Source organism: Micromys minutus, assembly GCF_963924665.1.
Source record: "Micromys minutus genome assembly, chromosome: 6".
Lineage (NCBI taxonomy): Eukaryota > Metazoa > Chordata > Mammalia > Rodentia > Muridae > Micromys > Micromys minutus.
Genome location: NC_137975.1, coordinates 66,200,203 through 66,225,540, shown reverse-complemented (window position 1 = coordinate 66,225,540; position 25,338 = coordinate 66,200,203). Strand labels below are relative to the sequence as shown.

Below are 25,338 nucleotides of genomic sequence, written 5' to 3'. Positions count from 1 at the left end.
AGTAAGTCCTTAAATAAGAAAGGTAAGAAGCTTAGAACAAAGAGCACCCAAAATCCAGTGTCTTGTTAATCCATGTGTTCTACGATACAGATGCTGACATATTGCTCTGAAGAAACAATACGTTAAAAATTAAAACAACATGTTAAAAAACAAATGAATTAAATAAATAAATATGGAGGCTGCAGAATATGCTAAACTTCTGGTCAAGAAAATGAAGGGAGGCAGAGAAAACTCCAGGAATAGATTACAAGTGCATAAACTTTCCTTGCTTCTACATCTACCTCTGAGTCCAGGCTAAAACCAGTCTTTAAGAGAGGCTATATATATCAGACTTTAAAAAAGAATTACATATTTCCAGTACATAATGGCAAAAACTATATTTTCCCATTCCAAAAGAAATGATTAGGCAGAAATACTGGACCAAAACAATACCAAAACCCAGCAGACAAAATATCAGTTCCTGCAGTTCCAAGTCAGATGTGTGGAACTTTAGTTTCAAAGGGCTTCGATGGCTTCATATTGCAGCTTGGCTGCTTTCAACACACACCTTCCTTGGACCAGTGTAGCTCTCCTTGGCAGGCATCTTATAGCTCTTGTATCTCCATCATCTAGAGTTCTCCAATGCAACTCGGGCTTCATTTTCATAACTTCACAAAATGGCCTATCAGGACCCCTTTCCCTCTCAAGGCTTCAGGCAGAAACTCTTCTACCATACATCACCTGGTCACACTGGCTCTCTGAAACCATTAGGGGATATTCAACTACCCTCTCAACTTTATTTCCAATAACTCGTGATTGATCCAGACCTTGCCTCCAACCTGAGCTGGAACAATCAGTGCACAGTGCTGGAAATTTGGACTTAAGTTAGTAAGGTTTGCCACTATGGGTGCTTAAAACCAGAATATAAATAATGGATAACACTAACAAGTAAACAAAGGAACAGAGATGAGCCAGAAGAAGAAACTAGATGAGGCCGGGTAAAATCACATGTGGCCCTCGTATTCCTGAGACACGGCTACATTCCTAATGTGTGACACTAGTCCTGGCAAACATCTACTTACTCCGGATGTGAAAGCAATGACAGAGAAGAGTAATGAAGAGTGTGGGAGAGGGGTTTCCTACAGGAGCATGGACTCAAATGCAGCTGCATCACTGAAGTCCCAGGCCAGTGTGACAGTTCCTGAAACCTGGGACCATACAGTTCTTTTCACAACTTTCAGGCACTGGAAAGGTTGGAGAGTCTGATTCAGGTAACCTAGATAGTCTCAATCCCTTCAACAACCCTTACTGCTTATAAAACCTTGAGAAGGGAGAAGTCTTGTGGATCTTGTCAGTTTGGGGAATTTTTTTGAAATTTCTGAGTTGTTTATATTGTGAGTCTCAGTGAAGCTCCTTTAGGACTCCCTGAGTTTTAATGACTCTTTAGAACTCCCTGGATCTCAAAAAGCGGAGCAAACAGTCTTGATCTAGATTTTGTGTGACACTGCTATGACAATTATTGTCCCTTTGACCTGACCTTGTTGAGTCTTTCCAGTTATCCCAGGAGGTGTTTGGAGCTGGCATGTGAAGAAGAAACAGACCAGATAGGCACCCTGCCCAGGCAGCCTAACCCTTAAGATGCCTGCCGCTCAAAACAGACAAAAGCAAAGGCTTGGTCAGGTGTAAAGGAGATACTGGTGGGTTTCCTTGCTACACTACTTAACTAAGACTTAACTGCTTAACTAATTCTTCTCTCTGGGCTTCTGAATCTATGAAACAAGGATGGCCCTAAACATAAAATAAAGTGTTTTCAAGGATCAGTGGGGCACTATCAGTGCCATGCTCTGGCGCAATAGGTATTCAGTAAAAGCTACATTTGTTCTAATCTTCCCTTATAAATAACTACAGTACCAGACTGGCAGAATTGTGTCCCCATGTTTTTACTGTTAAATGCACTAATTTCTTTGTATCCACGGACTGTTGTGAATGAATCATCTGAGAAGGGAATCTGTTTAGATTAGTCTGGCCTGTGGATACTATCTTTAGAGAATGTATTTTTTCGTATTACATTAATTGATTTGGGAAGCCCCAGCCAACGTAGTCAGCACCACTTTTAGAAAAAGTAGATCCTAAACTATACCAAACAAGAAGAAAAGGAACCATTATTATTAACCATTGTATTAATCTTTGCTCCCTGCTCTTCTGTGACTGATGTGGGCAGCTGCTTCCCAACCTGTCACAGGACAAATAAACCCTTTTCTTCTTAAGCTGCCTTCATCAAGGTATCAACACAACAATAGGAAGCAAAACTAAGACAGACACTCAACTCTGTCCTGTAAGATAGCATAGTGCTTGAATACAATACACACACACACACACACACACACACACACACACACACACATCCTCCCATATACTTTAAATCATCTTTGGATTTATCATAATATCCAATTAATTCAGAAACCTACTGTTAACTATTTTGCTTAGGAAATAATAATGAAAAATATTCACATTTGGAAAAGATGAGATTATCTTTCTGAATGTTTTCAATATATAAGTAATTGATTCCATGTACACAGAGGATACAAAGGGATTAGCAATTAAATTACATGTTATTAAATTAAATTAGCAATTAAAATACATGTTACTCATTATTTAAGAAAACATTCTTATACCCTTCTATCTAGAGGTAAGGATTATTTTACCTCTAGAAGTCGGTGGTGAAGATTATCAATAACTGTTCACCTTCTAACAATTAAAAACAAAGCAGTTATGATTTTGGCCTCTGGACTTAATTTTAAATATAATTGTTAATACTAAATATCCTTTCCTTCTTAAATTAAATTTAAATATCCTTAGTCATTTTGCGTCATCTTGGGAGTGAACTCTCAAATTCAATTTTACTGTATTGTACTTGCACTTTCTGTTTGTACGAATGGAATGTCTTTACCTTACGATCTTGTTGCTGCACGTATATTATGAGCTGTAGTTTGGTGTCTCACTATGATGAATTAAGAAAAATTTTACCCCATTTAATTTGTGGAAGGACTTCCTATCCCTTGGAGACATAAAGAACATATCTTTAAATGAGAGAGTGTTTGTAAGTTTCATCTGTTTGGAGATAATTTTTCCTCAAAGTCTTCTAATTTATTCTAGAAAACAGTCTAGCTATTGGTGTGTTTAAGCTATATAGTTCATCCTGAACATATTACCAGAACATTAATCCTACACTATAGCAAACAAGAAGCAAAGGAACAGAACACAGTGCTTATATAGCTCATTGCTCCCTGCTTGTCTGTGATTGGTGTGAGAAGCTGCTTTGAAACCTGGAGTATTTAATTTTGAACAATAACCTTAAAAGAGCATTCTCTTTGAATATGTTAATATGTTACACATCCTTGCTATCTGTTGTCATTTTCATTTTTCTTCTGTGGGTCATTGGAGGTCCCCTGAAGTTTAGGGGGAAAAAAAGATCTTTTCCAAATCTATTAGTTGCCATTTTGTCCTATTGACAGTGTCTTTTTTCTTACAGAAGCTTTGCAATTATATGAGGTACCACTCATCAATTAGCCATTGGTGTTCTATTGAGGAAATTTTCCCCAGTGCCCAGGTGTTTGAGGCTCTTCCCCACTTTCTCTTCTATTAGTTTCAGTGTATCTGCCTTTATGTGAAGGTCCTTGATCCACTTGGACTTGAGCTTTGTACAGGGTGATAAGAATAGATCTATTTGCATTCTTCTACATGCTGACCACCAGTTAAACCAGAACCATTTGTCGAAAATGATATCTTTTTTCCACTGGATGGTTTAAACTCCTTTGTCAAAGATCAAGTGACCATAGGTGTATAGGTTCATTTCTGGGTCTTCAATTCTATTCCTGTCTCTGTACCAATACCATGCAGTTTTATAACTGTTGCTCTGTAATACAGCTTGATTTAAGGGATGGTGATTCTCCAGAAGTTCTTTTATTGTTGAGAACAGCTTTTGATATCCTGGATTTTTTTTTTTTTTTTGTTATTCCAAATGAATTTCCAAATTAATCTTTCTAACTCTATGAGGAATTGAGTTGGATTTTTGATGGGAATTAATTGAATCTGTAAATTGGTTTAGGCAAGATGGCCATTTTTGTTATATTAATTCTGCCAATCTATAAGCATGGGGGATCTTTCCATCTTTTGAGAAGTTCTTCCATTTCTTTCTGCAGAGACCTGAAGCTCTTGTCATACAGACTTGCTTGGTTAAAAAAATCACACTAAGATATTTTATATTATTTGTGACTATTGTGAAAGGTGTCATTTCCCTAATTTCTTTCTCGGACTGTTTATTCTTTGCCTAGAGGAAGGCTACTGATTAGTTTAAATTAATTTTATATCCAGCCACTTTGCTGAAGTTGTTTATCAGGTTTAGGAGTTCTCTGGGGAAATACTGGGGTCAATTAAGTATACTTTCTTGGTTTTTCTAGGGTGTAATTTCCCTCCTTGTGTTGGAGTTTTCCATATATTATCCTTTGTAGAGATTTGTAGAAAGATATTGTGTAAATTTGGTTTTGTCATGGAATATATTGTTTTCTCCATCTATGGTAATTGAGAGTTTTGCTGGATATAGTAGCCTGGGATGGCATTTGTGTTCTCTTAGCGTCTGTATGACATCTGTCCAGGATCTTCTAGCTTTCATAGTCTCTGTTGAGAAGTCTGATGTGATTCTGATAGGTCTACCTTTACATTACTTGACCTTTTTCCCTTACTGCTTTTAATATTCTTTGTTTGTTTTGTGCATTTGGTGTTTTGATTATATGTCAGGAGAAATTTCTTTTCTGGTCCAATCTATTTCGAGTTCTGTGGGCTTCTTTTATCTTTATGGGCATCTTTTCCTATAGGTTAGAGAAGTTTTCTTCTTTAATTTTATTGAAGATGTTTACTGGCCCTTTAAGTTGGGATTTTTCTATGTCTCTACACCTCTTATCCTTTGGTTTACTCTTCTCACTGTGACCTTTATTTCCTGAATGTTGGATTAGGTGCTTTTTGCATTTTGCATTTTCTCTGACTGTTGTGTCAATGTTTTCTATGGTATCTTCCACCCCTGAGATTCTTTCTTCCATCTCTTGTACTCTGTTGGTGATGTTTTCATCTATGACTCCTGATCTTTTTCCTAGGTTTTCTATCTCCAGGGTTGTCTCCCTTTGTGATTTATTTATTTTTTTCTTTTTCTATTTTTAGATCCTGGATGGTTTCTTTTCAATTCCTTCACCCGTTTGGTTGTATTTTCCTATAGTTCTCTAAGGGATTTTTGTGTTTCCTCTTTAAGGGATTCTACTTATTTATCTGTGTTGTTCTGTATTTCTTTAAGGAAGTTATTTATGTCCTTTTAAGGTCCTCTAACATCATCATAAGATGTGATTTTAAAATCAGAATCTTACTTTTCCAGTATATTGGGGTATCCAGGGCTTGCTGTGGTGGAAAAACTGGGTTCTGATGATGCCAAGTGGCCTTGGTTTTTGTTGCTTAGGTTCTTGCACTTGCCTCTTGCCATCTGGTTATCTCTGGTGTTAGCTTGTCTTGCTGTCTCTGACAGAGACTTGACCCTCCTGTAAGTCTGTGTGTCAGCACTACTGGGAGACAGCTTTCTTCCAGCAAGATCTGGATACAGAGAGCTGTAGCACAGTTCCTGTGTTCTGAGGGCTTTGGGTGGGTTCCTCTTGGGACAGGAATTTGAGCAGAAGAGTTAGTCTCACCTTTGCTCTCAGGTATGTTAGCATTCCTGGGAGACCAGCTCTCTCTATTTTTTTTATTTGATTTCTCTTAATTCTCAATATTTTGTACATTATTCACATCCTGTTTCAGGCAAGCAGAATAGACTATTTCAAGAATCCTAATTTAATAAGTGTGCTTTTTACTCATTTTTACTCTAGAAAATAATATAATCTATTCATTTTGACATTTTTATAGCATTTACAGATTTGATCGTTTGGTTACTACGAAGTGTCATATCAAACACATTTAAAAAAAAATAGTTACTTAGGAATTCCAAATAGGAAGAACCCAGAAAACTTTATGGTGAGGTAAAGATCAAATTAGACAGAAAAATATGTATACCACAGTTCTCGAGTTAGGTGCAGAAATTGACAAAGTCTTTGTCAAAAAAAGAAGCCAAGGGATCTTCATACAGTAGAGAAATCAATCACCTTGGCAAACTACAGGTAATCTTGTAACTCATCCAAGGAATTCACCAGAAAACTTTCTATGAAACAAATTGGTCCAACAAAGATTGAAATAAGTAAGGTCCTTTATTTTGTAGATTGACCAAATCTAAATGACTGATTCTTCCTGGAAGTGACCTTGTTCTTTCATTGTGTAGCTGACAATGTTGAATAATAATGGTTGATTGTGTTATCTGTCATCACATTGGAAGTGCATAGAACTGTTTCCCACTGTCTTTAAATAATAACTGCCACCTGTGACCTATATTCAAGCCTCCACCTCCAAGCATGGGCCTTTCGGTAATATAAAATATCTAAATAAGCAAAGACACGTTGAGCAGAGAGACAGTTTTCTATTATTTTGGTCCAGGTTCTCTTTGGGTCTAAGTTGGGCTTTGTATTTCAGGTTCCTGCATTTCCCTTCCTCAATGATTTCCTCTTCTTAGATCAATAACATCAATCTTACCGTAGCATAGAAGGTTTCATTTAGAACATACCAATCACATGACCATTGTATGTGGTGAAGAGAATGGAAACCTCCTTATATCATCAATGGGCAAATTCATTTTAAGCTGAATACTGTTCATAAATGCATTGAGTTGAGCAAGAGGGTACTCAGTGGTACAGCTTATGTTTGAGGCTATGTTTTTTTGGTCCAACCACCAACACCATGAATAAAGCTACATTTACAATTTTTGTACAAATTAAAATACTTAGTAATGTAAATTCCTAGTAACTCTTAAACTTTTTTGTTTCATTGTATGTTGCAGGTTTAGATTCAGTGGCCGTATACTGGGCCTAGCCCTGATTCATCAGTACCTCTTGGATGCTTTCTTCACAAGACCCTTCTATAAGGGACTCCTGAAGCTGTAAGTGATTGTAGGATGGTTCCATGTAGCCTAACTGCAGGATGACAGCGCTGTTCCTCTTCATGTCTCTGGCTTTTTTTTTTTTTTTTTTTTTTTTGCCACTTTTGTTCCAGCCATTCCTACTAAATTTGTATCATTTCTTGTTCTGAGTGCATATGTATCTTCCATACACCTCACTGCAACAAAGGGCATTTGTAGGTATAAGAAATGACTTCTATTAGCAAAACCATATAATGGGCATTAATTCATTTATGTAGAAATGATAACATTGCAACCATTGTATTAAGCAGTTGAGTAGAATTGGCTTGATTTTTAGGTACTTATGTGTCAATAATTATTTCATGTTTATTACTGAAGTTTTAGCAGTTTCATTTTAAAAGGAAACTATTGAATAATAAATTAAAACTATTCAATTACTGTTTCATCAATGCATTCAAAAGTATCAAGTGATTGTGAAACCCATGGTGCTTTATTGAGAAGCCATGCAATCATGTTTGGGATGGGGTCTGGAAACCATGTTTGTTTACTCATTTTTCTTGCTGCCAGGCCGTGTGATCTGAGTGACCTAGAATATTTGGATGAGGAATTCCACCAGAGTTTACAGTGGATGAAGGACAACAACATCACAGATATTCTTGACCTCACTTTCACTGTTAACGAAGAAGTGTTTGGACAGGTTTGTGTGGTGTGGACTTGGAAAGCACATTTTGTTTTTCACTATGGTAAATGCATAGAATAAAACTTGACCATCTTAGATTTGAAGTGTGCACTTCAAGTATTGTTAAATGCGTTCACATTGTTTGGCATCTAATCTTTAGAACTTTTTTTTTTCCTCTCAAAACTGAAACTCTCCCAATTAAACAACACCCTTTAATTCCTCCCAACCCCTAACTCCTGGAAAATGCCATACAATTTCTTATTTTTATGATTTTTACTCTAGATCTTTCAAATAACTGTTTCTTCCATCCCTGTGGTTATTGTCAGTAATGTTGTGAACAAGAATGGACTGGTTGGGCCCTACGGCTAGTTCTTAAATTCCATATGCTTTACATATGTCCTATCTCAGGTATAGGATGGCTAAATCATATGTTAATAAAATTTTATTTTTAAATTAGATAGCAAAAATCTCACTAGTTCAAAACAAGTTCCTCTGTAAGAGCAGCCAGTGCTTTTACTGCTGAGCCATCTCTCCAGCCCCAGAACTTCTTTTTTAATAGCCCTGACAAGGCATCTTCCTTATCTGTCACCATGATGTTGTTCTACTTATGCGGGAATTTTGAAAATCAAATGTAATTGTGGATCAGAAAACATTTAAGGTATACCATATGATACAAGGTATTTCTGTATCTTCAAAACTACATAATAGTTCTTTCATTACCTCTACTTAGTACTCCAGTATGCATAGATTTTGATACTACTTAACACAAAATTTCCCCATATGTTTTCTATTTATTAACATAGCATTAAATCTGTTGGTCAAGTAGGTATAAGACTCTCTATCTGTTAATAATATCTAAATTGGTACAGATTTTCTGAGATATGCTTACCAGAAAAAAAGAAAATAAAGAACATATTTAGAATATAATGTATATATGCTTAGAAAAACACGTGAAATATATTTTTATATTCTCTAGTACACAAAAAGATAGCACATAGATCCTAGCTCCTGGCTGATGAGTTTGTCTTTAGAAGCATGAGTTCCTTTATGAGTGGAGACCCCTCTGATTATCTGTGCTCTCCGTCCTAGCTACATTCACAGCCAGCTGAGAAAAACAAATCTTTCTGCCCACATCTACTGTACTCCTTAGGTATGCAGTAGGAACTTGCCACATAACAGCTACAATCTGTTGCCTAATTGAGATAGAGTCATCAAGTATCTGACTATAATGTTGAGACACTTGGCTCTTTTCACCTTAATAAACAACCCATATTATTTCTCATTTGTTTCCATTATACCCCTTGAGTTAAAGAACTATGTTTCTAGGGCTGGAAAGGTGGCTCAGACCTTAAGAGCACTGGCTACTCTTCCAGAGGTCCTGGATTCAGTCCCCAGCAACCACATAGTGGCTCACAACCATCTATAATGAGGTCTGGTGCCCTCTTCTGTACCCAGGCAAATATGTAGATGAAACATTGTATACATAATAAACAAATAAAGCTTAAAAAAAAGAAATGTTTCCTTTTTGTACAAAAATAAGTAAGTAAATTGTAGCACTTCTAAGTTGCTTAAGAATTTTCTTCAAACAACAGAAACTTTCCTTAGTAACTTTCGGGAAGAAAAAAACTGTCTTTTTGTTTTGTTTTGTTTTGTTTTGTTTGTTTTGGGGGGAGTTTGTGCTGCTGTCAGACTAAATAAAAGTGTCTCCTGAATGATAAGCATCGTGATCCTCCTGTCTATTCGCAAGGTAACAGAAAGAGAGTTGAAGTCTGGAGGTGCCAACACGCAGGTGACTGAGAAGAACAAGAAGGAGTACATTGAGCGGATGGTGAAGTGGCGTGTGGAACGTGGCGTGGTGCAGCAGACCGAGGCACTGGTCAGGGGTTTCTATGAGGTACGACTCTGAGCGGCCCAGGAAAGTAGCCCATCGCCTTGCGCTCTGCTTTGGAGGCTGGAGGAGCTCCCAGAGACTAAGCCACCAACCAAAGAGCACACACAGGCTAGTCCGAGGGCCCAGGCACATATGTAGCAGAGGACTGTCTTGTCTGACCTCAGTAGGAGAGGACGAACCTAATAGCTTCTGTTTAAGAATTATTTTGAGATTATAATACAATTACATATTTCAGGCTCCAGGGGTAGGGATAAAGATAACATGCAAGTAGAATGGAAGACATAGGTATTCAGACCTCTGCTATGATTTTAAATTTTGAAATGACCACATATCGAAATAAATGATTTATAAATGACACTTTCCCAATATGATAAAAAACAATAGTAATTGTAAGTGTGTGTTTGTGTGTGTCTGTGTGTGTGTCTGTGTGTCTGTGTGTGTGTCTGTTTGTGTATGTGTGTGTCTGTGTTTGTGTGTCTGTGTGTGTGTCTGTGTTTGTCTGTGTGTATCTGTGTGTGTCTGTGTGTGTGTTTGTGTATGTGTCTGTGTGTGTGTTTGTGTGTCTGTGTGTCTGTGTCTCTCTATGTGTATGTGTGTTTGTGTGTGTGTTTGTGTGTGTTTGTATGTGTCTGTTTATCTGTGTGTCTGTGTGTCTGTGTGTGTCTGTTTGTGTATGTGTTTGTGTGTGCCTGTGTGTGTCTGTGTCTCTGTGTTTGTGTCTGTGTGTGTCTGTTTGTGTATGTATGTGTGTGTGTCTGTGTTTGTGTGTCTGTGTGTATATCTGTGTTTGTGTGTCTGTGTTTGTGTGTCTGTGTGTGTGTCTGTGTTTGTGTGTCTGTGTATCTGTGTGTTTGTGTGTGTGTGTGTGCTGCCCCTGTCTTTCAGGTTGTAGACTCAAGGCTCGTCTCAGTGTTTGATGCGAGGGAGCTGGAGCTGGTAATCGCTGGCACTGCTGAAATCGACCTGAATGACTGGAGGAACAACACGGAGTACCGGGGAGGTGAGCTAGCAGTGCTTAGGATGACACGGTCCTAAAACAATGTGTGGAAATAAAGCTGGCTTGATGGAAAGTGGACCATTCTAAAGAAAGAGCTCAATCATATTCAGCACAATCAAAACCTTATGGAACAATACCTGGCTCTGCCTGGCTCTAAAATGCTTTCACCATCTCCAGAAAGGCTGACAGCCATCAGGCAGTTGTTCTCTTCCTCTTGTCTCCATCTTCCAAGCATCTGGCAACCATAAATCTTTATCCTGCCTCTGTGGGATTTAACACCTCTAGAACTGTCAAATGCATCCTATCACACAAAATACAGTCCTTGTGTCTGCCTTCTTTGACTTAACATAGTTCTTGAGAGTCATTCATGTTCTGTCATGTTTTAGTGTTTCATCCCTTTGGATAACTAAGTAGTAGTGTATCCCAGCACTATCTGGAGTTGATGCTACTGTGATTGACAGTGTCTGGGATTTAAGGTTCGGTGCTTCTTCGGCAAATGCTACACCACTAAGGAGTATCCTGAGCCCAGTTTATCACTTTTTAAATGGTTTCTGACTGAACTTCTTTTCAGGCAGCAGTAATCCCTCGAATGTCATGTGAAGGCTCATGGACAACGCAGCTTCTATATGTGAGCTCTTGGGCCAGCTGGACGCTGTCACAGAAAAGTCTTTTGCTTCCTGTGGAATTTTAGCCTTCTTTGCCTCAGTCTACCTTCGTTTCCACAGGATTCTAACTACTCTCTCTCTCTCTCTCTCTCTCTCTCTCTCTCTCTCTCTCTCTCTCTCTCTCCTCTCTGTTTATATTCTATCCACCATTTTTTTACAATACAAATTGTAATTCTTACCATATGCTGACTTCAGGGAGTATTTTCCCAGAACATTTGATTTCTTAGACTAGTCATACAAAGTAGAAATAGAATATGAATCACAAGTGTAAGTTTGAAGTTATTTGTTTGTTTGTTAGTTTACTTGCTAAGATAGTGTCTCACTGTCTAGCCTTAGATGGCTTGGAACTTACTATGTAGACCAAAGCTGGTGTCAGACTCACAAAGATCCACCTGCCTCTGCTTTCTACATTTGGCATGCACTACCACACCTGGCACTGACTAAATTTTCTAATAGCCATATTAGAAAAAATACAAACAAGGTATTTTAATTTATGCTCTTTAACTTAATATGTCCAAAAAAACATTTCAACGTAAGACTGGTGTTAAATTGTTAGTGCAGTATATGTGTACATATGTAGACTTTGCAAACATCATTTTCATCAGATTGGATCAGATCAGATCTTTCCCCAAGACATAGTCTTATTACTCAGAGAAGACTTTTCCAGTAGTCTAGCCTCAAAAACCCTCTTTTTAGGTAAGCTAGTAGAGAGAAATCCCAACCAGTATAACAAAGGAGAGAAAGGAACGGCACACCAACTCAGCCTCCTTCAGCCAGTCACCTGCAAAACCATCTGGAATTTCTATGCAGATAAGTTAAGAAAACTTGTGGCAGACTTATTCAACAGGAATGCTTCTGCTGAACCAGTAAGACTCCTAATGGCTCAGCAACTCCCTGGCCCAGGTTCTACAGAAACTCGGCTGTTAGCTGATTTCCTGATACCTCATGCTTTCCTCACTGTCATTACCTCCTTTGCTAAGAATGCCCTCTCGCTTGGCTCTCCTACATAAATGCCTCCCATGCCAAACTCAAACCCTGCTTCCTTCGCAGAGCTTTCTCAATTTCTACCCACATGTATCTCCCATCTCTTCCAATGCCTCTTACCTTTGTAGTGTGTGGTGATCATTTCTTTCTTCTTCTTCGACGGAGCCTAAAGGCAGCTCCACAACCAGGCTTGATTCAGAGAACAACTGTGTGTTAGAATCAGGATTTTCTCTTTGGGCAGTCATGACTTCTGGAAACATGTCCTCTTCAGCCAGGTTTGCAAGTAACTTCTATCTGTTCTAGACCTTTCTGTGCTATGTTGTTGCCAAGAGCTAAAGCATAAAAACAAAAACAAAACAAAAAAAAAATAGATAGTCTGCTTCTGTTGAGCCTTTTTGTTCCTTACTTAAATTCACATAAGGCTGAGCTATTTCAGGTTGTAACCAGTTGTTTAAATGACCAGCAAACACCTCAGAGAAAACCTCTCAAATACCCAGTTTTGTAAAAGAGCTATATTCTAAGTCTGCTTGTTTTAAAACCTGACCAAGTTATTTAAATTGGCTTAGTCTTGCCTATCTAAGTGCCATTATCAGCAAAATCAAAAGATCTGAAGTTGCAGTTCAGCTAACACATCTGTCCCTTCCTCCTTTCTCCTGGACTCCACCTCTTTGTTTAAACCAGGTTATCATGATGGCCATCTTGTGATCCGCTGGTTCTGGGCTGCAGTGGAACGCTTCAATAATGAGCAGAGATTGAGATTGCTTCAGTTTGTGACAGGAACGTCAAGTGTGCCCTATGAAGGCTTTGCAGCTCTGCGGGGAAGCAATGGGCTTCGACGTTTCTGCATAGAGAAGTGGGGGAAGATTACATCTCTTCCCAGGTACATGAACTCTAAAGAGGAAAAGCATGCATTGGTATTCAAGTCTTGAGTCTTTTAAGATAAAATGTTTCTTGTCACACAGTGTACTGTTATTTGCACCACTAAAGATGTAAGTATGAAACTTCTAAGGCTTGTACTAAGACTGTATTCTTAGTGAAATGTTAGTTGTTGATCATATTTGAGCTGTAATGTCCAATGTGACAATAATGGTAGACTGCCCAATCCATCCAAAACTTAACTCGAATTTTCTTTAGGAGATAGTGAAGGCAAGGTCGTTACTGTGAAATGCTAGAAATGCAAAGTAACCCCATGACATAAAGCATACACATAGCACATACTTGATACATTTGAGGATAGATAGTTGATATTTCTGTATATATCACATTTTTTCCAGTGATTTTTAAAATATGTGGAGATGGGATCGTGTATATTCCTGAATCTCTACAGTAATTTCTATACAGTACTTTATTTTAAAACCTATTGCTTAATAAATTCACAAAAAGGCACTTTAAACTTCCTACCTCATAATTTTCAGTGCCAAGTCTTACATGGTCCTTTTTATTCTGCTCTGGGTAGCATAATTTGATCAATAAAATAGGATTGCTAGAAATACTTCTGGAAAGTCACTCTAGTAATAAATATTACTCTATAATAAACATAAAAAATATGAATTCTATGGTATTTGAATGAATATGTCCCTCATAAACTTAGCTGTCTGAATATTTGTTCCCTAGTTAGCGGAACTGTTTGGAAAGGACTAGGAGGTGTGGTCTTGTTGGAAGAAGTATGTGGCATACTTCAATGGAGTGGGCTTGACAGATTTTAAAACCCACACCAGGCTCAGGTACACTCTCTGTCTCTGTCTCTGCCTGCTGCCTACAGATCAGGATATAAATCTCTCAGATACTACTCCACTGTCCTACCTGTCTGTTTCCTATCATTATGATCATAAACTAATCCTCTAAAATGGAAAAAAACTCCCCGATTAAATGCTTTGTTTTATGAGTCACTTTGATCATGGTGTTAACTGAAAAGAACCAGACTCCTATCATCTTTTCATATTTTCTAATTAAAAAAGATATATATTTGATACAGATCTATCTCAACATGGTCCTTACTATAGTAAATTCTTAGATAAATTAATCTAAAAGGAAGAGATGGTATTTTGGCTAATTGTTTTATAGTTTTTAGTCCATGACCGATTGGTCTTGTTATTTTGGATCTAGGAGGGTATCATGACGGGAAGTATAAGAAAAAAATCCAGTTTTCTCATGTCTGAGAGCAAGGGATAGGATAGAAGAAGGGATGTAGAATGGAGATAAGAAAAGAAAAGAAGAAAGAGAAATAGTAAAAGGTCTTCTTGAAGAAATGTCCCTAATAACCTACTTTCCCTCACTACACTCCACATGTTAAAGCTCTCATTGTTTCCCAGTGGCATCACTGCTGAATTGAACTTTTTAACATTTTTTGCCTTGGTGGAACATGCTATGTACAAACTATAGAAGCACAAAAATACCTTTGCTAAATTCATATAATTAAAAGATTTTGTGCTAGAGAGATGGCCAACAGTTAAGAGCACTGGCTACCTTACCAGAGGTCCTGAGTTCTGTTCCCAGCAACCACATGGTGTCTCACAGCCGTCTAAAATGTCCTGATCTAATGCTCTCTTATGGCATGAAGGTATACATTCAGATAGAGAACTCATACATAAAAGTAATTAATTAATTAATTGATACTTATGTTTACTTTTCATCTAATTTTCCCAGCTTTCTTGCTCTCCTTGGGAATGTTGTTCATGTGCTGTTGAGTGTTATGTGGAGATCTGAGAAAAATGTCTGCTTACCCCAGATAGGAAACTGGCAACAGACCAAATAAATAATGCCAACAAAGTCTAACTTTGTGGACCAATGAATTTTATTGGAGATACTTAGAGGCATATGAGCAAGATGTTACTTAAAAGAGCAGAAATGACTCTGAAAGCTGCATCACCTAAAACCTACTCCAGAATAGCTCACCAAAGCTGGGAATGTGGAGTGTACAATATGCATGTAGCTCAGTGGAATGGAAAGTGTCTGCTATAGGCATCTCAGCTAGTATGAACCACTTCTGGGCATCTGAGAAAATCTCTCGACCACCCTTACTGTGTGTATGCCTAAGTCTCAGGGAGTTCCTGAAGCTTTTGAGTTGTATGCTTCCTGAGTTTTGAAAAGTTGAAAGTTTCCCTGGAGGAATAGATGTATGCTCTTCCTTTAAAATTGTTTTTCTGCATTTTCATCTTATTGTATATATTTTATTTACATTTCAAGTGTTATCCCCTTTCCCAGTTTCCCCTCCAGAAACCCCCTATCCCACTGCCCTTCCCCCTGCTTCTATCCAGATTTTCCAGTTTTATTGAGTATGGGCTATTGTAGTAGGATCTTATGATGTCTTAAATTCCCTCAGTTTCTGTTGGTATGTCTCCCGTTTCATTTCTGATTTTCTTAATTTGGATACTGTCTCTCTGCCTCTGGTTAGTCTGCCTAAGAGTTTATCTATTTTGTTCATTTTCTCAAAGAACCAACTTTTGGTTTTGTTGATTCTTTGTACACTTCTTTTTGTTCCTACTTGGTAAATTTCAGCCCTGAGTTTGATTACTTTCTGCTGTCTAGTTAAGTGTACTTGTTTCCTTTTGTTCTAGAGCTGTGGGGTGTGCTGCCAAGCTACTAGTGTATACTCTCTTCTGTTTCTTTTTGGAGGCACTCAGAGCTATGAGTTTTCCTCTTACCACTGATTTCATTGTGTCCCATAAGTTTGGGTATGTTGTACATTTATTTTCATTAAATTCTAAAATGTCTTTAATTCCTTATTTATTTCTTCCTTGACCAAGTTATCACTGAGTAGAGCATTGTTCAGCTTCCATGTGTATGTGAGCTTTTTGTTGTTTTTGTTGTTATTGAAGACCAGTCTTAGTTCATGGTGATCCAATAGGATGCATGGGATTATTTTGATCTTCTTGTATCTGTTGAGGCCAGTTTTGTGAGTGATTATATGTTCGATTTTAAGAAGATACCATGAGGTGCTAAGAAAAAGGTATATTCTTTTGTCTTAGAATGATATGTTCTATAGATATCTGTTAAATTCATTTGATACATAACTTCTGTTAGTTTCTCTGTGTCTCCATTTAGTTTGTATCTATGATCTATTGATGAGAGTGGGGTGTTGAAGTCTCTCATTATTATTGTGTGAGGTGTAATGTGTGCTTTGAGCTTTAGTAAGGTGTCCTTGCATTTGGAGCATAGATATTCAGAATTGAGATTTCATCTTGTTGTATTTTTTTTTCTTTGATTAGTATGAGGTGTCCTTCCTTATCTTTTTTGATAACTTCTTGTTTAAAGACAATTTAATTCAATATTAGAATGGTTAATCCAAATTGTTTCTTGGGACCATTTGCTTGGAAAATTGTTTCCCAGCCTTTTACTCTGAGGTAGTGTCTGTCTTTGTCACTCAGGGATGTTTTCTATATGCAGCAAAATGGTGGGTCCTCTTTACATATCCAGTCTGTTAGTCTGTGGCTTCTTTTGAGAAGTCGAGTTCATTGATGTTGAGAGATATTAGGGACCAGTGATTGTTGTTTCCTGTTATGTTAGTTGTTAGAGGTGGAATTATGTTTGTGTGGCTGTCTCTTTTGGTGTTAGTTGAAAGAAGATTACTTTCTTGACTTTTCTAGGGTGTAGTTTTCCTCCTTGTTTTGGTATTTTCCATCTATTATCCTTTGTAGGACTGGATTTCTAGAAAAATATTGTGTAAATTTGTTTTTGTCATGGAATATCTTGGTTTCTCCACCTATGTTAAGAGTTTTGCTGGATATAGTTGCCTGGACTGATATTTTATTCTCTTAGGGTCTGTATGACATCTGCCCATGATCTTCTAGCTTTCATAGTCTCTGTTGAAAAGTCTGATGTAATTCTGATAGGTAGGCCTTTGTATGTTACTTGTCCTTTTTCCCTTACTGATTTTAATATTTTTCTTTGTTTTGTTCATTTGGTATTTGACTATTATGAGAGACATTTCTTTTCTGGTCCAATCTAGTTGGAGTTCTGTAAGCTTCTTGTATGTTTATGGGTAACTCTTTCTTTAGATTAGAGTTTTCTTCTATAATTTTATTGAAGATATTTGCTGGTCCTTTAAGTTGTGGATCTTCACTCTTCTAAACCTATTATCTTCAGGTTTGATCTTCTCATTGTGTCCTGGATTTTGTGGTTGTTTTGGGTTAGGAGCCTTTTGCATTTTGCATTTTCTTTGACTCTTCAATGTTTTCTATGGTAGCTTCTGCTCCTGAGATTCTCTGTTCTATCTCTTGTATTTTGTCTGTAATGCTTGCATCTATGACTTCTGATCTTTTTCCTGAGTTTTCTATCTCCAGGGTTGTCTCCCTTTGTGATTTCTTTATTGTTTCTGCTTTATTTTTTAGATCCTGGATAGTTTTGTTCAATTCTTTCACCTTTTTGGTTGTGTTTTCTTGTAATTTTCTAAAAGATATTTTTGTGTTTTTTATGTTTCTTCTTTAAGGGATTCTACCTGTTTACCTGTGTTTCTTTAAGGAAGTTATTTATTTTCTACTTACAGTCCTCTAATATCATTATGAGTTGTGATTTTACATCAGAATCTTGATTTTCAAGTGTGTTGGGGTATCCAGGACTTGCTGTGATGGGGGAACTGTGTTCTGATGATACCAGTGTCCTTGGTTTTTGTTGCTTATGTTTCTGGATTCGCCTCTCACTGTCTGTTTATCTCTGGTGTTAGCTGGTCTTGCTGTCCCTCCTGTAAGCCTGTGTGTCAGCACTACTGAGGGACCAGCTCTCTCCCAGCAGGGTCTCAGTACAGAGACGTTTGACACAGTGTCAGCTCAGGATGCAGACAGAAACTGGAAGGATACTGTGCCAGCCAGGCTGCTACTGTTCCTATGTTCCGAGGGCTCCAGGCAGGTTCCTCGAAGCAGAAGTGGGGAATCCACTTTTCTGTGCTCTCAGGTATCTCAATACTTCTGGGGGACCAGCTCTCTCCCAGCAGGGTCTGGTCAGAGAGCTCTGGTATTAGTTCAGCTCTGGGTAAAGACAGGCAGAAACACAAGTATAAAGAGGAAACCATTGCCAAAAGCAAGTTTAGATGCTGGATAGACAAACACAAACACCCTTCTCAGATTCTCCCTCAGCAGAAAAATCCACCTTCCTTCTTCTATCTCCCAAGGAGGCCCACACAGTATTTTAACATTTATTTTGTCAGAGGAAAGGTATAGGTTATAAACACTTCCCCCAAAGGACCTTGTAATTCAAAAGCAAACATCCCATAGTTTTATTCTATGGGGTGTTGTTGTTGTTGTTGTTGTTGTTCTGATTTATTTTGTTTTGTATTAGCTTAGTGTCCTTTTATGTTCTGGTTGATGTATAAACACAACTTCAACATACCACTCACCCAATCTGGGAGGAAAAGGCATAAAATTAACTTCCAGCTGTACCAATACATTCTTCTTTCTGCTTTGTCAAAATAGCAGAATCAAGTTTCCATAGAAACAAAGAGTCTCTGGAAGGAAGCAGATACCAAGGACAAATCTGTGTGGTTATGCCTCTTCTGCTCACTGCTAAGTTATCCACACAGGTGTATACCGTGTATTATCCATGTAAGAAGAAAGACATAGCTAATCGAGGACAGATAGAGCAAGTATGTGCCACCAAAATGAAACCCATTCTGAGCAAGGCTACATGGATGACAATGATATAAACACTCTCCCTGGCTTGGGGAAGGAGTGTCCCACATGCTCAGGGGTTCTTGGGAGTAGGGCATGTAAGCTTCAATTGATGTGTGTTCCACTAGTGTAGAAGAGGTAACTTGTTTCCACAACACACCTGGCATGGAGAACTGGATCTCAGTATTACAGAGCACCACTAACTCTTCCAAGTAGATATTTGTGGTTTAACAAGGCCTAGAACTCACAAGGGAGGTAAGGATGCTTTGGAATGATCCATTAGCACTAAAAATGCCTCTGTCTTCTTTATGTTATTTAAATTTCAAATTAGGATAATAGCATAGACTTGACTGTTGGTTCTCTACTGTACTTGTAGTATAGTGTAGTTTTATTAACAAACAATTAACTGTTTCTAGTTCTTCTATTTCCTAAACTTGTTGTGTCTCAATGGCCATCATGGTTTGTTATTTGCATCTTTTCTGATTTTCCAAAATCATTGTCTGGTTCACCTTTGACTCCCCTTTTAAGTTATCAATGTAACCAAAAGCAGCCCTTAAAATATTCTCATCTGTATTTTCTCCCCCACCCAGGGCACATACATGCTTCAACCGATTGGATCTCCCACCATATCCTTCATATTCCATGTTGTATGAGAAGTTGTTGACAGCAGTAGAGGAAACCAGTACCTTTGGACTTGAGTGAAGACGTGGGACCTTGCCTGACATTATTCTGAACAATGACAGCATACTTTCTGGGATGACTTCCTCCCCTCCTTTGACTTTGGTATTCCATGATTTTTATTTCAAAGCAAATTAGAATTGGCAAAAGTTGTGCATGAAGAATTGCCTTCTTCTCAGATCTAATCTTCAGGCTTATCTCCTCTGTTTCCAATGAACTGCTAGCCTGTATGCAATACTACAAAACAGCTGTCTCAAGGTCTGTGTATACCTCCACATACCTCCATTCCTAACAATGAAATATGAGTGCAAGTTATGCTACACCTGATGAAATGGTAATAAATGTTTACTTCCATTTCTATCATTTAAAGATGATTTGAGCTGTAAGCATTTCATGCTTTTATATGACTATGTCTTCCAAGCAGAACTACCATTTTTGCTAATTTCTAGCAACCATTTTCAGACCTGGAAGATGACTAATATTTTTTCTCTCTATCTCTACATTTCCTATCCATCCTATCCAAGTGGAAAGCCAAGGCCACACAGAAATATTTTCTTTATTCAACTCATGATTCATAAGTGGTATCAGTCCCATCAGCCAGAACTAGCCTAGACATATGGTGCAAATATGAAACTTCCAGCAATTAACAGCAAGAAGAAAAAGGTTATCAGTAAATACAAGGGTAATATGGACTATTAACTCAAGTTGAGTTCAGAAAAGTGTAGTGGGGGAGCACCCCTCCTGAACCCTCACCACCTAAGAAGCACAACCTGTGTACCATGTCCAAGGAGGAAATACTAATTGCTGTAGATTGAAGGATGAGACTTTACCTCTAATTTTGTCACATAGAAAGTGATAAGGCAAACAGGAAAACGGACAGGACATACAACATTTACTCAAATCCATGAATTCTGTTTAATCTATTCTCACACACACACATAGTCCAAATAAATCTCATGGCGTCTGTTGCAGCCAAGTTTATTTACTAGATAGGCCAACCTTTGGCTTCTTTTTAGCTTTGATACTTTTCTCATTCTTTTTTTTTTTTTCTCTTCTTTCCTTTTTTAAATCATGGTGTTCAAATTTCGTCCCATCTGATGTCCACAGACACCACATACGAAGCTTCAGAGCACGACGGTGCTTGTTAAGAATCACGGGCAATATAAACTTCTTCATCCATAGTGATTCTTCAAAGACACACTGACTTGTGTCCACAAAATCCATTTTGTAAAGCATTCAGCAAAGTGTTAATAAAATGTGTTTTTAGAAAAACAACCGCCAGCTCCACAGAAAGCCTGGCATCTTAAGTACATTTGAGATAAATCTAACCATAAAGGTCATTTGCTATTTTTGTAACCATGTTATCTGTGTTATCTGAAATATGACATAAATGAAAGTGGTTTTTCTTCACTGGGAAAAAAAAAAGAAGAGCTAAAGAGACCCAATTATTTAAATACTCATTGTTGTCGTCAACATATTAAAATAAGATGAAACGTCTGAGAATGTAAAGTTAATTTACGATGAAGCCGTGACTCATGGCTCACTATAGCAGTGTGTTTTGTTCCTGCACATTAAAATATTTTCTTAGTAAAAATTATTCACAATGCCAAAACACTCTGTGTTCCTGTGTCTCTTTGTCAAGCAAGAAATATATATGGTGCAAACTTAGCTTTCTATTGCTATGGAAAGACAAGTTTTGCTAAAAATGGGGTGTATGTTGTATGAAACACAGCTTGAGGAATGGATGAGTAAAATCTGGCCCATATTTCAGTATCTGAAAAATAATTTCAATGAAGTTGTTATTTATTAACTTGGAACAAAAACATTGCTAAAATCACTTTCACCAAATCTTTAACTCTTAGAATAACGTATTTAGAATTCATGTTATACATACTTTAAAAAATCACAAAACAAAAAATGTCACGCATTCAAGTTTTTTACCACTTACTTGCCATACAATGAGAAGAAGGATTTTGTTCAAATGTAGAAAGCTGCTCCTGAAGAGCTTTACAATTTGCAAAAATGAGACAATCTATTAATCAGATTAATATATAGTCTACCAACATATAGAAGGAAGAAATTATCTTAGAAATGGCATGTGAATAAGAAACTCAGATATATGTGGTTTTTAATTAATTTTTGGTTATACCTCTACCCTAGTGCCAGGTTCTACATGAATCTCAACAAGCAAGCATAAAAACAATAGTATCTCTAATATACTCTTTTTAATTATTAGAGGATTTACAATTATTTCAGTCATGTTTACCCAACACTCTTCTCCCTAACTCCTTCTATATCCACTCTATATTCAATTACTTCTCAATGTCATGTCATCTTTTATTAATGACCCACCAAGTCCAATTTGTGCTGTCTGCCCATATCTTAATTTAGTGTGAGGCCATCCCCTGGAAATTATAAATGTACCTGAATATATATATGGCTCTCATAGCCGGCTGTGGTGGTGTACCTCTGTGGCATTAAAATGCCTTTAATCCCAGCACTTGGAAGGCAGAGACAGGCAGATCTCTGTGAGTTCAAGGCCAGTCTTGTCAACAGAGCAAGTTCTAGGACATCCAGAGTTACATAGTGAGACTCTGTTTTGAAAAACAAAACAAAACAAAACAAAACAAAAAAGGAAAGAAAAAGAACTAAGTCTTAACAGCCATCAGCTGTCAATAGCTCCTCAGCTAGGGCTGGGGACTTATGAGCCCCTCTTCATATAGCAATATTATTCTAGAAAAATTAAAAATGCTGTCCATCTATACTGACACCAAAGTTGCTGAAAAAATGTAAAGCTTTCTTTGCAGAGCCCAACACATCACTTCAGCCTTTCATGAAAGAAAGAAAATCAAAGCGAAGAGGAGCTCAAAAGCTAGTCATGGAAGATGCTTTTTACTTCGTATATGAGACTGATTTTTAAATTATGTATAATTCAAAATATATGCATATGGACATATAACTATATATGTTTGTATGTATGTACATTTAAACATAGGGAAAACACTGTAGAAATAGATTTCTATTGGTTTCAATGATCGGAGATAAATCACCTCAAATCATATAATTCTTTGTGTAACAGATCTTTTGTGAACATATGTAATTCTTTGAACATTTTTCTCCATTAAGTCAATTATAAAGTAATACTTATGAATCATAACCTTCCAAAAACAAGATTTTTATATCTAGTTTTATGAGTATAATGCAGTACCTTTGCAGAGAAGACAAAAAGTTTTAAAAAGATTTAAAAATTATGTTACAATTTGAAAAAGACAATAAGATGTTATCATGATTTTATAGATAACACAAATATATTATTCAACAACATGAAGATGACAGTCTTCCCAGTAGGAATTGAGTTATGAAGATCAGAAGTACTCTAGACTACTGAGTTCTCTGTGACATCCTGTATACATGAGTTGGACAACATCCTGATGATGTGCTACAATCATGATTATAGCACAAATACTTCAGAAAAGTTCATAAAAACAATCAAATGTTAAATGATATTTTGGCAAGCGTTCCTTATGAAAGATTTAAACTATTTTCCTGTTAATAATGAAGCTATATCATTCAACAGTAAGAATATTTGTACGGCAAGCCAGTGAGCTGAGTTTCCCACAAAACTTCTAACAGTATGCGATCGATCTCATTGATGGTTTATGTATCAAGTCACGTGGCTGAAATTTGGGTTCAGAACATTTCTAAGTTGCCACAAATGTTTTCCCAGTCAAGATGAAACACTTTCAAATGAAAGTAGTTAGAACTTTACATGACAAAATGTGGTGCTTTATTATTACTGTTGTTGTCGTTGTTGTTATTATTATTATTACTATTATGTCTAACAGTGTTCGTCATTAAAAATGCAATACTGTATCATAAATGTGTGGGATGACTATTCCAGCCATCACAAGGTCCAAAGGAGAAAGTATTATTTTCCTGTTAATGACATGTAGTCCCTTTGTTCTAGTAGATAAAAGGTGCCTAGAGGTAGTATATAGAGTAAATATTGTTCCGTTAGTCTATTTCCTGCAGCTTCCATTACCTACAGAAATGTCCATAAGATTCTGTTTACAAGTCTTTGTTCTAGTCAATAACAAGAGACATCATATTACTGGGCTGATTTTGCTTACATCTACAAAAGAAATGTCACGTGATACTCAGGCCTCGCTTTCTCTTAGATCATACATCTTCAAGGAATGTCAATAAACTCACTTTGGTATGGCACTGAGTACGCTCCTTATTGCAAAGAGAAGTCTATGCTAACAGACAAAATTCTAGAGCAACCCTGCGCTCCTGCTGACTGGTGTGAAAACTAAAACAATGCAGAAGGATCCCAGCTGCCCTAGAAAACAAACCTCAGACGAAAATCATTATTGTTACGTTCACAAATCCATGAAGGAGCAGATCTTGAAACCATGTATATTCTTTGTTCGTGCCTATTAGACCTCCACACAAACCAAATGAGCCTCGGTTCCTAAAACTCTTTTATGTAGAACAAGAAGACACTGATTTGTATGAAATCCTATCTACTGAAAAGTTTCTATAAAAACTTCAGACATGGCCCTTGGAGAATTCTCATTGAGCACAAATCACAAATGATCAATATCAAAAATATGTATTTCCACACCCACACCCTTACCATCTCCCACAAAAGCACAAATCCAAATACACACACACACACACACACACACACACACACACACACACACCAGTACCTGCAGCAGGTGGGTGAACAAAACTACAGGGCAGAAAAGTAAGAGAACTGGCTCTGCCACTCAGGAGCTGCAGCACTTGGGAGCACAGGCCTTGCACCTTGTCTGGGCAGCACAGTAGAGCTGGCCCAGGTGTCGAGGGTGATGGTAAACCAGTCCTAACTAAGCATGATCGTATGAGAGCTGTCCCTGCCCCTCATCTTCTGGCATACAGTGGCAAGAGCATGAGAGATGCCACACCTCCCACACACCCACTGCAGTGGGGTGAGCTAGCCAGAGATAAGGAGATCAGGAGAGCTAGCCCCACCCCTCACAAGCTGCAGCACTTAGGAGAATGGGCCCTAGTTGCACATGTGTGTGTGTGAACCAGCCCTAGGTAAAGGGGCCTGGTGGTGTGTGGTCACAGGAGAGCTGGTGGGCTCTCAGCTTCTACCCAGGACCAGATCCAGGGCTCTGAGTTGACCTATCCCAACATCCCCAGGGCATTAAGTTGACCCACCCCAACATCTACACTCTCTATGAACTGCTGGGGATATGAAAGACCTGGTCCTTCATACATGGATCTCCGTAAAACAAGACAAAAGCAGGATATACAAGAGAAGTCCCAGTAAAGATCCAGAAGTTATGGTATAGCAGAAGCCAGAGGACTTGACCCAGACCAATGACTCCTTACAATGGACATTTGCTGTTTAGGCAAAAGCTGACACACTACAGCTTCCACAGTGAGATGATTTTGTTTTTGGTTTTATTTTTTTGTTTTCTTTGGAGGTTTTGGTGTTGTTTTCTTTTGAGGGGAGGTTGCAAGGTTGGAGGCTGAATATGAAGTGATGGGAGATGAACGGGATTGAGGTGCATGATGTGAAACTCACAAAGAATCCATGAAAAGAGTTTTTGTTAATGTCTTTTGTTGGGGAGAGAGAAGGAAGGACTTGGGTGGGAAAGGGGACAAGGAAGGGAAGGGGGAACATGATCAGATATCGGGGGACAGGACTGAAGCTCTGAAGGCTGGCAGAAAGAATGGTAAGAGGCAACCTCAGGAGGTAGGAGGTAAAGGAACACCCTAGAATGTACCAGAGACCTGGGAGATAAGAGAGTCTCAGAACTCAAAG

General features: G+C 37.8%; 1 protein-coding gene across 2 annotated transcripts in view; it reads left to right on the top strand.

The window, feature by feature from the left end:
• HECW1 (HECT, C2 and WW domain containing E3 ubiquitin protein ligase 1) overlaps positions 1-19,541 on the top strand; it is a gene marked incomplete at its 3' end in the record, with an annotated part of 297,921 nt that extends 278,380 nt beyond the window's left edge. For both annotated transcript variants that reach the window (XM_080917747.1, XM_080917746.1), the window contains exons 23-28: positions 6,944-7,042; positions 7,589-7,718; positions 9,448-9,594; positions 10,477-10,591; positions 12,919-13,117; positions 19,430-19,541. In XM_080917747.1, the coding sequence (XP_080773873.1) occupies positions 6,944-7,042; positions 7,589-7,718; positions 9,448-9,594; positions 10,477-10,591; positions 12,919-13,117; positions 19,430-19,541 (802 nt within the window). The remainder of the gene's footprint in view (positions 1-6,943; positions 7,043-7,588; positions 7,719-9,447; positions 9,595-10,476; positions 10,592-12,918; positions 13,118-19,429) is intronic.
• Positions 19,542-25,338: the final 5,797 nt, after the last annotated feature.